Consider the following 13,623-nt stretch of genomic DNA (forward strand, 5'->3'; position numbering starts at 1 on the left):
CAGAGGTAATTATCATGGATTAAACGAGATATTCCGTTAAATAAAACTAATTATTATTAATAAAACTAATGAATGCAGATGGACGCATAATGTTGAAGTGATAAGTGCTAACAAATAAACAGTAACAGGATAGTGCCTATATAAGCATATGTATACCTACCTATGGAGATTACCAAAATACCAAATGTTATAGTATAATAAATATGTTTTACTGTACGACTTAAATATAGAACAAATATAGTATAGAGTAGACTTCAGACAGTACAAGAGTATCTCAGGTAAACAGATTTTGAGTAGTCGAGATTGTAAAGTAAACAACAGATCGGACATATTGCAAACGATTTGTTGTATCCATGGGATTTGTGACAAAGGCTAACAAGTGAAAAAAAGTAGGCACTTGAGTGTAGATGATGATAATTGCCCTAAATATAGATTACGTAGGGAAACAGGGAAGATAAAGGAACAATTATTCAGAAAGATCAATAGAGAGACGAATCTTTTGTTTGCAGATTGAATGGTGATTATCTAGAATTGGTTGGAAGTTATATTTTACATAACTAACGTTTGAAACTTAGCAAACGCGGTGTTCAGTTCGAACGATTCAATATAATTTGTACTTGTAGTACCTATGGGAGTATGCGTTGTAACAGCATCAGTTAGTAGCGATGTTAAAGTTAGATAATTACGACGGGACAGATAAGATAATTGAGTTGAAACGCAAATGTACATGGTCAATATTTCGCAAGGTGTAAAGTATAAAAATATGATACAGATATACAGAAAACGTTTTAAACTGGCCTCACGTAGATTTCCTGAAATTCAAAAGTGGAAGTAGTAAAAAAACGATGTATAATTTATAAAAAAAAAACGAATGAAAAAAGAGATGTGTGAGAAAGAGTGCATAGACGATAGAGATTTGACGTATCTGTAGAGTTATTAGTAGCGTTACAAGGTAAATACGCAATAAATTGTATGTAATAAGCTTAATGAGGATAGGTTAGTTTTAATAGTATTTACCTGACGGATAATAACAAGTAACGCCCAAATAAGCTATAGATATAGGTTTGACAGAACAGTTATTTAGTTAATCTTTATTGCCACAAAAGAACCTTATTTATTAAAAGGCGGACTTAATGCCATGAGGCACATTTGGGTTATTGTCCTTTTAGGTAAAGATATATCTGTTATGGTGTGCTAATTATCATAATTTTATATGTTTACGAAAGTAATACAAGATATTGAAGAAAAAAAAAAGCTCGTAGAGGTTTAAAGGCAAGATAATATTAATAAAAATGTGAACTTCGATCAATGACATGAACAATATATTATGGCATAGATGTAGTCCTAGAAAAAAATATATATATAAAGAAAAAAATGGATTTTATTGGATATGACAATAATTTGATTTGGTAGTTTCAATCATTGTTTAAATTAAATGAACTTGAGTTTTTAGTATTGACACTTGTCATTTTACATTGATGTCAAAGGCGTATCTAGCAGTGCTTTAGTCACCTTAAAAGCAGTATACGGGAATCTTATGTTAATGTATAAATACAACCAATTATTGAAACTGAAACTTTTGCAAAATGTTTGGCATCCTTTGAAATTTCAAGACACAAAATTTAATTACCTCAAGGACACTTTAGTATCACCCCTAGCAGAGTTGTATAATAGCCTCTGAAAGCGATGTTATTCAAGGTGGCATTTGAATAAAGAAATTGTCGTGTGTTATTGTCATACGAACACCCATTATGAAATGAGTAGTATTATTAACAATCAGAGCAACCTTTTAAATAAAAAAGTACAAAAACTTGAACATTGTTATAGGTATTGTTACCTATAACAATCCAATTATACGTTTATATAAGTTTGACACTTCACGTGCAGATATGGATCCAGAGACATAATATTGTAAATGTGTAAAATTTCAACTGAACTTAATAGTTTTGAGCTGAACACAGGACTAATGACTATAAAGATTGTCACGTCGACTTCAGAGTTAAAGCCATTTAGGGGTTAAATATTATCTCTAACCTATTGCTACGTTACGTAACGATTAATACATGAATGGAGTAAGATGAAGTCTACATTAACGCAATGTAGTATAATACAATATTGGGTCAAGAAAGGTTTGATTGTTAAATGTAGAACTGAAACAGATGTGCTGAAGTCGAACCACTTTTGCCTGTAAAACAACGGGTATTGAATTAAATCAAAGACAAGTTTTAACGGACAGAAGTAATGTTTGGTTTTTTGAGAAAACAAAACAAACTTTATACATAATAAAAACTGAGCTTTGTCTGTTTTTTTTTTAGTTACACGAAATTAACAACAGGTATTAAGATTTTTCATTAAGTAGCAAATGCTAATGTCACGGCATAGTAGTAAGTTATATGAACAAAGGGGAAACAGAAGACCGAATGTTCATGATATTATTTTCATGTATCTCATTATAATTATTTAACACATTCTCTGATTATGTAAATGTATGAATTGTGATAAGTTAAGTGTTCAATTACTTCATTAGAAACTGTTTGACGCTTTAAATAATTTTTCACGGTTGGTGTAAGATTGAAATCGATCTAGCTTTTAGTGAGAAGGTTCGTGCGCCGGAGTCATTGCACGAAGTTGATGGCCGAATGTCATGATTTATTTATGTTTACATTTAAGATAGCAGTTAAATAATATTATACCGTGACAAACATTATTATGTTACCCCGATTAATACAGGGGTAGTTGGAAAAATAACATTATACTGAACACGATTTAACATTATGTCAAAACACGGTAGTTTTAGCAGGTGGTGGGGACACGGTAAATGTTGGACAGGCTCGGTCACTTGGGTGAGGCTGTCAAAGAGGAAGCATCGAATGAACTGGTTAGGTCAGAGTACCTGCAAGTATCCCGATTGCTGTAGTAGTAATAGTTAGGGTAAACCATGCAATAAGAAGCACTATAAACATATACTCGTCATAGCCGGGTAAGTCAAGTATATTCAGTGCCGCTATCCATTGTCTACCTAAAAGGAAGCGTTATACCGTCTTTGATAACATATAAATTTAAATATGACTTCCGATCTCGGTAATTAACTATGGTTTGATTACTCTAGCGGTTTAACGAGTCAACCAGTATAATATCTTAACACTACATTACTTTTATTTAATTCTAAATCAGGCAAACTCACGCTGATACAATTCCAAACTTATACAACTTACTGCACAGCCTGGTGTCTAATTCCATACTTAAAGATTTATTGTGCACATTAATTGGATATCATTATTGGTTTACAGTCAGACACTGATAATGATTCATGCTAACTACTATTACCTCGTCGCTGTCGTCAGTGTCCATGTCTGTCATCCGCTTCCACCTATGATGCCCCGTCACGTTAGGGCAAACACGTCGCAGGTGCCCCCTCGCGATTACACACTCTGCACACATATCGCGCGAATTTGCACTGCGCCGGCGCTTCCGGGGGGGAGCCCCCACAAACTGAGCATTTCGCTGCCCGCGCTGATCCTGCCGCTGCAGGCTGCCTCGCGGCCGCGCCCGTACGCTGCCCGTTCGTTTGCTGCCCTCGTGTCGAGAAATGCGCGCGCTGCCCAAAACTGCCTGTTTACTCCTGATTGCCCCGCTGCTAGCCTGCGCCCTATCGCCTGTCGCGACGCTTGCGTTACGCTGCCATGCTTCCGCCATGGCTTGACAATCGGCCACCTTGACCTCAGCCTGCTTTTTGCACGATCCCTCAACCACGGCCGCATCCTTTTCAGCCGCTGCTAAACTGACTGCCAAGCTATACGCTTTGGCAAAATCTAAGTTTTCTTCTGCGAATAACCGCTGTCGTATCATTTCACTACTTAACCCGCATACCAGCTGATCCCTGAGGCTCTCTTCCAACCAAAGTCCAAACTCACATGTCTTCGACATCCTTTTCAAAATAGCTACCTACTCCGCTATACTTTCGTTGGTAGCCTGCTTCCTATGGCGGAATTTATATCGCTCGGCTAATGCACTCGGTTTCGGTTGTAAGTGCCGTTCCATAATGGCGGTTAAGTCCTTTAAATGTTTTTCACTGGTTTCGTTGGGGTACACAAACTCACTAATAGTTCATAACTTTCGGCTCCATAACTGTTATTAGTGTGGGAACCTTTAAATCGTCCACAATTTTATCAACCAAAAAGTATTGTTCGAGCCGCTCAATGTATAACCTCCAATCGTCCGTATGGATTTTAAATTCACTTATCTTGCCGACCGACATCGTATTTGCACTTTCTTTTGTTTGCTATATTACAACTATACGTAGCACGCACGGATTTTTGGTATTCGTCGTCGCCAGTAAAATATTTTGGGGATAATACTGGGATGCTGGTAATGAAACACGCTTTCCATAACAAGGTATATTCGCAACTGTCAACTACCAACATACATGACAATCTACATAAATGACTTGCCATTCCTTGTAAAGACCCACCATGATATAGTATTGTTTGCAGACGACACTTCACTTATTTTCAAAGTCAAACGACAGCAACAAGCTTACAAATGATGTAAACGATGCTATTTCTAAAGTAGTAAATTGGTTCAATGTTAATAATTATTTGTTAAAATGAGAATAAGACTAAATGTATTAAGTTTGTCACCTAGTATATGTAAGGCATGTACAAACAAGTGTCATTGTGAAGGATGAGGAATTGGAACTAGTTTGATAGTACAGTTTTTCTTGGTATAACTTTAGATTCTAAAACTCCAGTGGGGTCCCCATATTGCTACTCTTTCGAATAGACTGAGTTCTGCAGCTTTTGCAGTAAGCAAAATCCGTCAGTTAACTGATGTCAAAACAGCTCGATTAGTATATTTTAGTTACTTCCATAGCATTATGTCATATGGTATTTTACTGTGGGGTGGTGCTCAGAGATAAATACCATTTTTGTTCTGCAGTAAGAGGGCTATTCGAGCAATATATAAAATGAACCATAGAGACTCACTGAGAGATAAATTTAAGGAAATTGACATCATGACAGTGCACTGTCAATAACATTTATGAGAATATTCTGTATGTGCAGAAAAATATTGCCGATTTTAAGAAAAATTGTGACATTCATAATATTAATACTAGAAATAAACATAAGCTCGCTGTGCCCTTCACTCGGCTCCATAAAATTAAAAAATCATTCATGGGTAATTGTGTGAGATTTTATAATAAACTTCCAAACCATATTACTGAGTTACCAATTAATAAATTTAAGAAGCATGTAAAGCGTAAACTTATTTCTAAAGCTTATTATACCACACAAGACTACATGAATGATAAAACAACGTGGGATTAATTGTGATTCGAAATGATTAATTCTTTATTATATTTGAATAATGATGATGAAATGTGATATTCCAATGCATGTATTTCCTTTGTTGTTTTTATTATATTTGTTTGACATTTAGAATTTATTCTAGAAACAATCTAGACAAGTATTTTTTATACATTTTTTTTGTATGACTGTATTTTGTGAAAGTTTTAGTATTAAATTTGATCTATGAATTATATTCATTAGTATTATATATGGAATAATATTTACAACATTAATAAATTGCTCTGATAATTAGATTAAGATAATTATATGTAATACTGTCTTACTATTCAGAAGTGCTTGTTGCTAGGCCTACATGAATAAGTATATTTGAATTGAATTGAATTGAATTTCTTCATATAACTGTGTACAAAAATTAATTCCAAAATTATACTGTACAATCACAGGCACACTGGCCTCTTTTAAATGTTAGATTACATTTTAGTAAGGGAATACACTGAGCCTCAAATCTGTGCCAAAAACATCGTTCAAAAATTTCGACTTCATACAACGATTAACGAGCCATAGGAGACTAATAGTTATCTGCGTGTATGTCGTCGGTCGCTCGGAGGCCTCATTCACACAACACGAGCATTCAACGATGTTTACCTACTATAACAACCGTCACAGGTAACTTTACCACCCATCAGAGCCGAAGATATCGCTGTGTGTGACCTCGAAGAAGTGTATCCCGTCGAGCGTGCAGTCGTCGAGCTCCCGGAGCCGCCGCAGCACCTCGACGAGGCCGCGCAGGTCGGAGCCCCGGCGCGCCAGCCGCCGCCGCAGCACCGCGCTCTCGGCGCGCAGCTCGCACTCTATCTGCGGAAGGCTGGCGCTTCAAACAGACCACTTTCGAAAATCATAAGGTCTCAATATGTCGCATAATTTATTGTTGTCGTACACATTGTTGTGTGTTGTTGTTTATTGTTGTGTGTGATTTGTTCTTTTACACACAGTTGGTAGCGCGACGGAGAATTTTTGAAACTTTTAAGGAACCTAATTTAGTTTATAGTCGACGTTATAAATCGACAATCAGAACCAAACCAGGCTCGGTGTTGACGATTTATCCTACTGGAGTTAACTCTCCGAGATTCTGCTGTGAACATGGTTAGGTTTCTTACAAAATTTATCGAAAGTCTATTCCGTTACGATTATCTCGACGTATTGTGAAGGTTGGTACCCGTTTGCAAAATTACGTCCATCTTATCTTTGATTTTATTCGCTTGATCAAGACAACTACTTACATGCATACAGTAAATCATAACAGCAGCGCGGCTATTTTAAGTCACCTAATTTAAAATTAAACTGCGCAACTAAGTTGATACAATACGAGTAGTGCTTCACCTGCCTTAACATCAATTGTGGTTTAAAGGCATCAGTTGAAGCTACGTAAAACTGTTAAAGCGCAATACATAATACAATCATGAGAGCTTAACAGGCTTATGGACATTCTGTCCCACAAAGTGGCATCCCCGAGCACACTCTTACCTCAACGTGGCACTGCCGCTCGGTCTCGGCTTGACTCGTGGTTTCTCGCTCTAACTCCTTAAGAATCCGACCAGGAGAGCGTTCTACCAGGTGACTCCCCCACAACCCTTACCTCAGCGTGCCGCCGCCGCTCGGTCTCGGCCCGACTTGTGGTTTCCTCGCTCTAACTCCTCACACGAGCGCGCACCAGGAGTGCGTTCTGCGCTACCAGGTCGCTCACCCACGACCGTAACACTCGCGCCTGCATCTGCATAATAACACACGTTATATAAAACCACAAAAAATGCCTGCCAATTGATAAACGGCCTAAAGATTCAGATGAGGTGCGTGATTTAACATAGGTATGAAATTTGCTACTTTGCCTTCTTCGCTACCCGACAGGTGCAACCAAATCCAGGAATCAAATTACAGTGTTGCTTAAACCGCATGCGAGTTTTCGTATCGCCATTAACCGAGAATACCGTCTATGTATTATATAACAAAAAGCGGCCAAGTGCGAGTCGGACTCGCCCATTAAGGGTTCCGTACCATTTATGACGTATTAAAAAACTACTTACTAGATCTGGTTCAAACCAATTTTCGGTGGAAGTTTGCATGGTAATGTAAATCATATATTTTTTTAGATTTTTCATTCTGTTATGTTAGAAGTTACAGGGGGGGGGGACACATTTTTCACTTTGGAAGTGTCTCTCGCGCAAACTATTAAGTTTAGAAAAAAAATATATTAGAAACCTAAATATCATTTTGAAGACCTATCCATAGATACCCCACACGTACGTACGTTTCATGAAAAATATATTTTTTTTTTAATTTTATGACGTCCTTAAAAAAAAAAATACTTACTAGATCTCGTTCAAAACCAATTTCGGTGGAAGTTTGCATGGCAATGTATATCATAAATTTTTTTTAGATTTTTCATTCTGTTATTTTAAAAGTTACGGGGGGGGGGGACACACATTTTACCACTTTGGAAGTGTCTCTCGCGCAAACTATTCAGTTTAGAAAAAAATGATATTAGAAACCTCAATATCATTTTTAAAAACCTATCCATAGATACCCCACACGTATGGGTTTGATGAAAAAAGATTTTTTGAATTTCAGTTCTAAGTATGGGGAATCCCCAAATTTTTTTGTTTTTTTTTCTATTTTTGTGTAAACATCTTAATGCGGTTCATAGAATACATCTACTTACCAAGTTTGAACAGTATAGCCCTTATATTTTCGGAAAAAAAGTGGCTGTGACATAATGAACAATATAAGCTACGCTGATGACATGGCTCTGCTGAGCCCATCGATCGGAGCCCTGGAGATATTGATAGGAATCTGTGAGAGGTACGCGGAGACCCACGGTCTCAAATACAACTCCAAGAAAAGTGAGCTACTCGTGTTTAAGGCGGGTTCAAAAAAACCGAAGTTCATACCACCACTAAAACTGGGAGGAACTGAGTTAAAAAATGTCACTCAGTTTAAGTATCTGGGGCACCGGGTCACCGAGGACCTCTCTGACGATCTTGACGTGGAGCGTGAGCGTAGGGCATTGGCGGTGAGAAGCAACATGTTGGCTCGCAGGTTTGCACGTTGCACGAAGAGTGTCAAAATAACTCTTTTTAGGGCATTTTGTCAGTCTTTTATACATGCAGCCTGTGGGTCAAGTGTACGCAGAAATCTCTCAATGCCTTACGCATCCAGTATAATAACGGTTTCAGGGTGTTCCTTGGGGTTGCCTCGATTTTGCAGTGCGTCGGGGATGTTTGCGGAAGCTCACGTAGATAGCTTTCAAGCCATAATGCGTATGCGAGTGGCCTCCCTGATGCGCCGTGTTAGAGTCAGCCCCAACAGAGCCTTCTGAACACTGTTATTGACAGTTTAGATTGTCCAATAGTTGCAAAGTGGAACGCTATGCACATGAACAAATTGAACAATAGAGGTGTTGTTGGGCTATTTAGTTATAAGACTTAGATTTAGGTTAATTTAATTTATTGTATTACTTAATGACTTTTTTTATTATTAATTTTTAAATGTTTCTGTTTTTTATTATTATATTGTGTAATAAATAATGTATGGGTCTTGTTATCCGAAATAAATGGTTAACTATAATCGGACAAACAGACGGACATGACGAATCTATAAGGGTTCCGTTTTTTTGCCATTTAGCTACGGAACCCTAAAAACCAAACGTCTAATTTTGATTTTAGATTTGAAACTGTTTCAGAAATGCCTAATGAACTTGGTCTTAGCCCGCCGCATCCACGGTCAGCAATGCCTGAAAGCTACTTCTAAAGCTAGCTTGTCCCGGCTTCTATTGAACTTTACCTGCACTTTATCCGCTCCGCCGACCCTCTCCACCAGCTCTAGCCGGTCTTCATACGCTCGCTGCACTTCCTTCAGCACGTCGAGCGTGGCGCCGCTCCTACACGCACACTCCTCAGATTCCACTACGTTCTCCATTGTGTTACGATTTACTCGGTTTCCACATGGTGGGCAACGCGCGACGGTCGGGGATCTTCTGACAGTTGTCAGTCACTGACAGATTAGTTCTTTTGATAACTCTATTATTGATTACTAATTTCAGTACCAAAGAGTTATAAAAATCAATTTAATTTTTAATTTATTTTATTTCCTGATAAAACCCTAGAAAAAGACATCCCACCAAAAACATTTCATGTATAAAAAAAGTAAAACAGACTTCAAAAAAGGTAAAATAAACTATTATCCTGTTTTATATGCGCAAGTGTAGTCGGTGCCAAAGCCAAATCTTAAAGCGTCAACGCAACGCCGTAAAGCATAATGCCAACCGTGGTGTAGTTCAATAAAAAAGTACGAACCAGTATTGTAAATATTTTGCTTGGCACCGACTTTTGAACCGATTTGCATTTTTTTTTTGTTTGAAGGTATATAGTCCCTAGTTGGTCCGGTTTTGTCAAAACCCAGTTCTGACGATGGGATCCATGAGGAATCTAGTGATCTCCTCAAATCTTATAGGCATACATATAACGATTTTAGTATTTTCAACAATAAACCAAGCATTTTCATTCGGAACAGTAAAATAATGCATCATCAGAACGAGACTCTTTAACAACGCATATTTCACTTTTGGTAAGTTGTCTTTTTCGTTATGTTTGTTAAGCAAGTAAGTTCTGCAGAAGCATTTGTGTTAAGGTCTAGTTCTGATGATGGGTTCCATGAGGTTCAACTCCTCAAATATTGATGGCATCAGATCCAAGCCTTAAAGCTTGAAACGTACCAAAAGCGCAAAAAATGTTTAATGATATAACAGTTTGGCTAGAAAGGAGCGAGTCTTGTAGAATGATGCATCATTTCTAAAGAAAAACTAAAAATGGAAAATAAAACTAACCAACCAAACAGGTCAACCAGATGCCGATTCGCACTAGGCCGCTTCACACCCTTTTTTCTTACAAAAATAAATAAGTTTTGTTTAAAGATATATTTTAAGCTATTCGTGCACTCTGTGAATAATGTATATTATGATTGTTTGTACCTATTTCTCTATTAAGTGAATTGTCATACCTTTTGGAGAAATAAATTCTCAAAATGTCCTTTTAACCCTTTAATAAGGATACAATACAATACCATCCCGTGTTATATGCGCTAGCAACTGGTACGCTTGAAGTCGGTGGTAAGCCAAATAGTTACAATACTGGTTCGTACTTAAAAACAAAAACACTGTACTTGAACTACACCAGGATTGGCAATACGTTTTACGGCGTCGCGTTGACGCTTTAAAATTTGGCTTGGTACCGACTTTCAAACGTATCAGTTGCTAGCGCATTTGAAACGGGATGATATTTTATCCTTTTTAAGTCTGTTTGTATTAAATTATAAGTTATTGAGGTAAGAAAACAAAGGCTCAACAGTGTATATAATTTATTAAATTAATATTTTGGCTAATTCTTTGTACATTACAAGTTCACAATAATATACAAATAAAATACACTACAAAATAGCACGGAGTCTGTTATCAGAGTGTATATCATCTACAAAACGAGAACCACTTAGTTCCAAAAAGCGTCCGTTGTAAAATAATATTTTGAGATGTTAAAAGTCCTTCGGGTGAAGTCGCGTATACTCGTGTTAACTTATCAGGGACCGGTCCGGTATCCCCTTCGAGGGTTTTGAAGGGGTATTTCGTAAGGCTTTGGTTACCAAAGCCGTTGCTAACTAAAACCCTTTCATTAAGCTTTTTAAGCGCTTCATAATACGGGTAAACTCAAAACTGATACCCGTTCCTAAGCGCTAAGCTCTTGACGGGGTATCGATTATAAATTATAACGCCTATGCCATCAACTTTCTATTAGTAAAATAGAATCAAATATTGCTTATTCATATTTGAATTAGGAAGGGGATACCCTTTCATTTAGCGGTATCTCTGAAAGGGAAACCCCTTCCTAGAGCTAAGTCAAGTCAAATGAACGGGTAAACCATTCAAAGGATAAGCCAATCGTTGAGGCTATTCGATGAACGGCTAAGCTATTTAAATGCTTTTTTCTGGGAAGGGATGGAAAGTTCCCTCGGTTATTCGGTAGCTACCAGGAAACGCTTCGGTTTGTGTTAGAAGCGTATTAGTATGAAGAACATCGTCAATACAAATATGGACCCAAACCCAACCCAAAGGACTGTACTTACTTATATATGTATTTTGTGATAACAGCTTATAATCTATTTCACGTTGAATGAATTGAACTAACAACAACACATTTAAGGTAAACGGATACCGATGAAGTTTCGATTTGATTTTCTGTCTAATTGTACTAGCTCAGAAGTGACATTTTGTCATCTGGTTCCGGGCTGGTGTGAGCGGGCGCCGCCGCGACGGACCGGTAATTAAATATATTGAATGTAATGTATAATATAAACAAAACTCAACTAATTTCAATTGTGTTTTGATCCTATCTATGCCACATTCACCTTATTGACTTCCTGATCATCGGTAAACTTTAATTCAAAGCGATTAGGTTAATAATGGAATCACTCGTGTTTTCATTTTACAAGACTGATAGAAAGCACTAAAAGACTTAAGACACCTTATTTATGTTTATACATATACAGTGACGACACGTACGTCACAAAATTCTACATTGAGATTATAAAATTGACTACTTCCACCACGCGCTCGGCGAGTTCCCAGGCCGACAACATTCACTTATACAAATAAACACCGAATCCGAAACTACATCCTAAAATCGACCTTATTTTAATTAAAATAAGATTGATATTTGATGGACAGAAGCGCTTACAATTTTTTACCTATAAATCTTAAGATTAACATTCATATCCTTTTACACCAAAGAGGGCCTGAATTAAACCCCATTTTGGTATAAATGGATATAGTGGTCACAAATCACATGTAATATTTAACTAGCTAAACAACAAAAGTGCTCGGAAACAAATTATATCCATGGGGAGTCAGCTCTTTCTGCAATTGACTGTACTTCTCATTATCTTAATATTTTTGAATGAGAAGTACCCAACACAGCCACCTATCGATGTCAATGGACATTTTAAGGCTGCGTTTCCTCCAGAGATGTGCGAGGGTACATAGTGAGGCATGTGTCTGTTAAGGACCAATAGAATCACTTTACCAGTACAGTGTCTTGCGGACGATGTTCTGTTTGTTCTCAACAAATACATCCCTCGCTATGCATCCTTGCACATCTCTGGTGAAAACGCAGCCCAATACTTCGTCACGCTAACGCATAGAACTATTTCTGCCGATGACGTCACAATGACGTCAAATGTTTAACAAAGAAAGAACATCTTCACAAAATATTGTAACATACTGCCATTATTTTAATGGTCTTCATCGGAACTAAAAACTGGTATATTCCGAGAACGAACGCGTGACTCGATATAAAAATACCCAAATACGAGGCGAAGTGAAGCTCGCTCCCGGTCCGTCCGCGGGCCCGACGTCAGAGCCGACGAAATGTCAATGCGATTAAACAAAACAAAATAAATTAGTTTCTCAAAGCGGTCCAGCCGACTTCGATAAATCAGGGAATTCACAAAAAAACTCATAAACTAACGAGGTCGACTCTCTGATCACTATGTAACTTAATATAAAGTAGTACCTACTGAGGTGACGTGGTACTAAGTACCTTAATTTCTAGCGATATGTCTGGGCGCGCCCGCCCGCTACAGCGGCCTCGCAGTAACTCTCTCCCGCTACTACTCTAAGCTCGATAAGTCATATAAATGTCATTAAACAAAAAAGTCATTGAACCGATTTGCAAGACCGAAGTGATCCCCGATGCGCTCCGTGAACAAAGTTGTGTGTGTGTGTGTGTGTGTGTGTGTGTGTGTGTGTGTGTGTGTGTGGGTGTGTGTGTGTGTGTGTGTGTGTGTGTGTGTGTGCGTGTGTGCGTGTGTGCGTGTGTATGGCACTACTGACACGTGCAGCCCATACACGTACAGGAACAGTAAACATCATCTCGCGATTATGACAAAACTAATATCGAACAAATCTGCAAATCACTAACCCATTTTTTCGATAAGATAAGGAGAGGAATTAACCTAAATACCACATTGTAAAAAGGCATCTTATCGTGTCCCGACGGTTGCTGGGCCAGCGGTTATATTGCTAGCTTTACATGCAAAAATGTAACGTGTTTACGTATGTGGGTGCCCTGGGAGTGTGTGCGTCCGTACGCCGCGACGCCCGCTTACCATCGGACGAGGCGTACATTTCTTCGTCAAATTATCACTGTTTAGACTGCTCCTTCGAAATAAAAACGTAGAATTACGGCATGTAACAATGGTTTTAAACCATAAC

General features: G+C 37.9%; 1 protein-coding gene across 1 annotated transcript in view; it reads right to left on the reverse strand.

Moving 5' to 3' along the window:
* LOC133533922 (formin-G-like) overlaps positions 1-9,563 on the reverse strand; it is a 27,027-nt gene extending 17,464 nt beyond the window's left edge. Inside the window, exons 1-3 of the mRNA XM_061873006.1 lie at positions 9,147-9,563; positions 7,015-7,080; positions 6,946-6,984 (exon numbers count right to left, since the gene is read on the reverse strand). Of these exons, the coding sequence (XP_061728990.1) occupies positions 6,946-6,984; positions 7,015-7,080; positions 9,147-9,281 (240 nt within the window). The 5' untranslated portion in view covers positions 9,282-9,563. The remainder of the gene's footprint in view (positions 1-6,945; positions 6,985-7,014; positions 7,081-9,146) is intronic.
* Between the last annotated feature and the right edge of the window lie 4,060 nt (positions 9,564-13,623).

The sequence above is a fragment of the Cydia pomonella genome, unplaced genomic scaffold (assembly GCF_033807575.1).
Source record: "Cydia pomonella isolate Wapato2018A unplaced genomic scaffold, ilCydPomo1 PGA_scaffold_220, whole genome shotgun sequence".
NCBI classification, from domain to species: domain Eukaryota; kingdom Metazoa; phylum Arthropoda; class Insecta; order Lepidoptera; family Tortricidae; genus Cydia; species Cydia pomonella.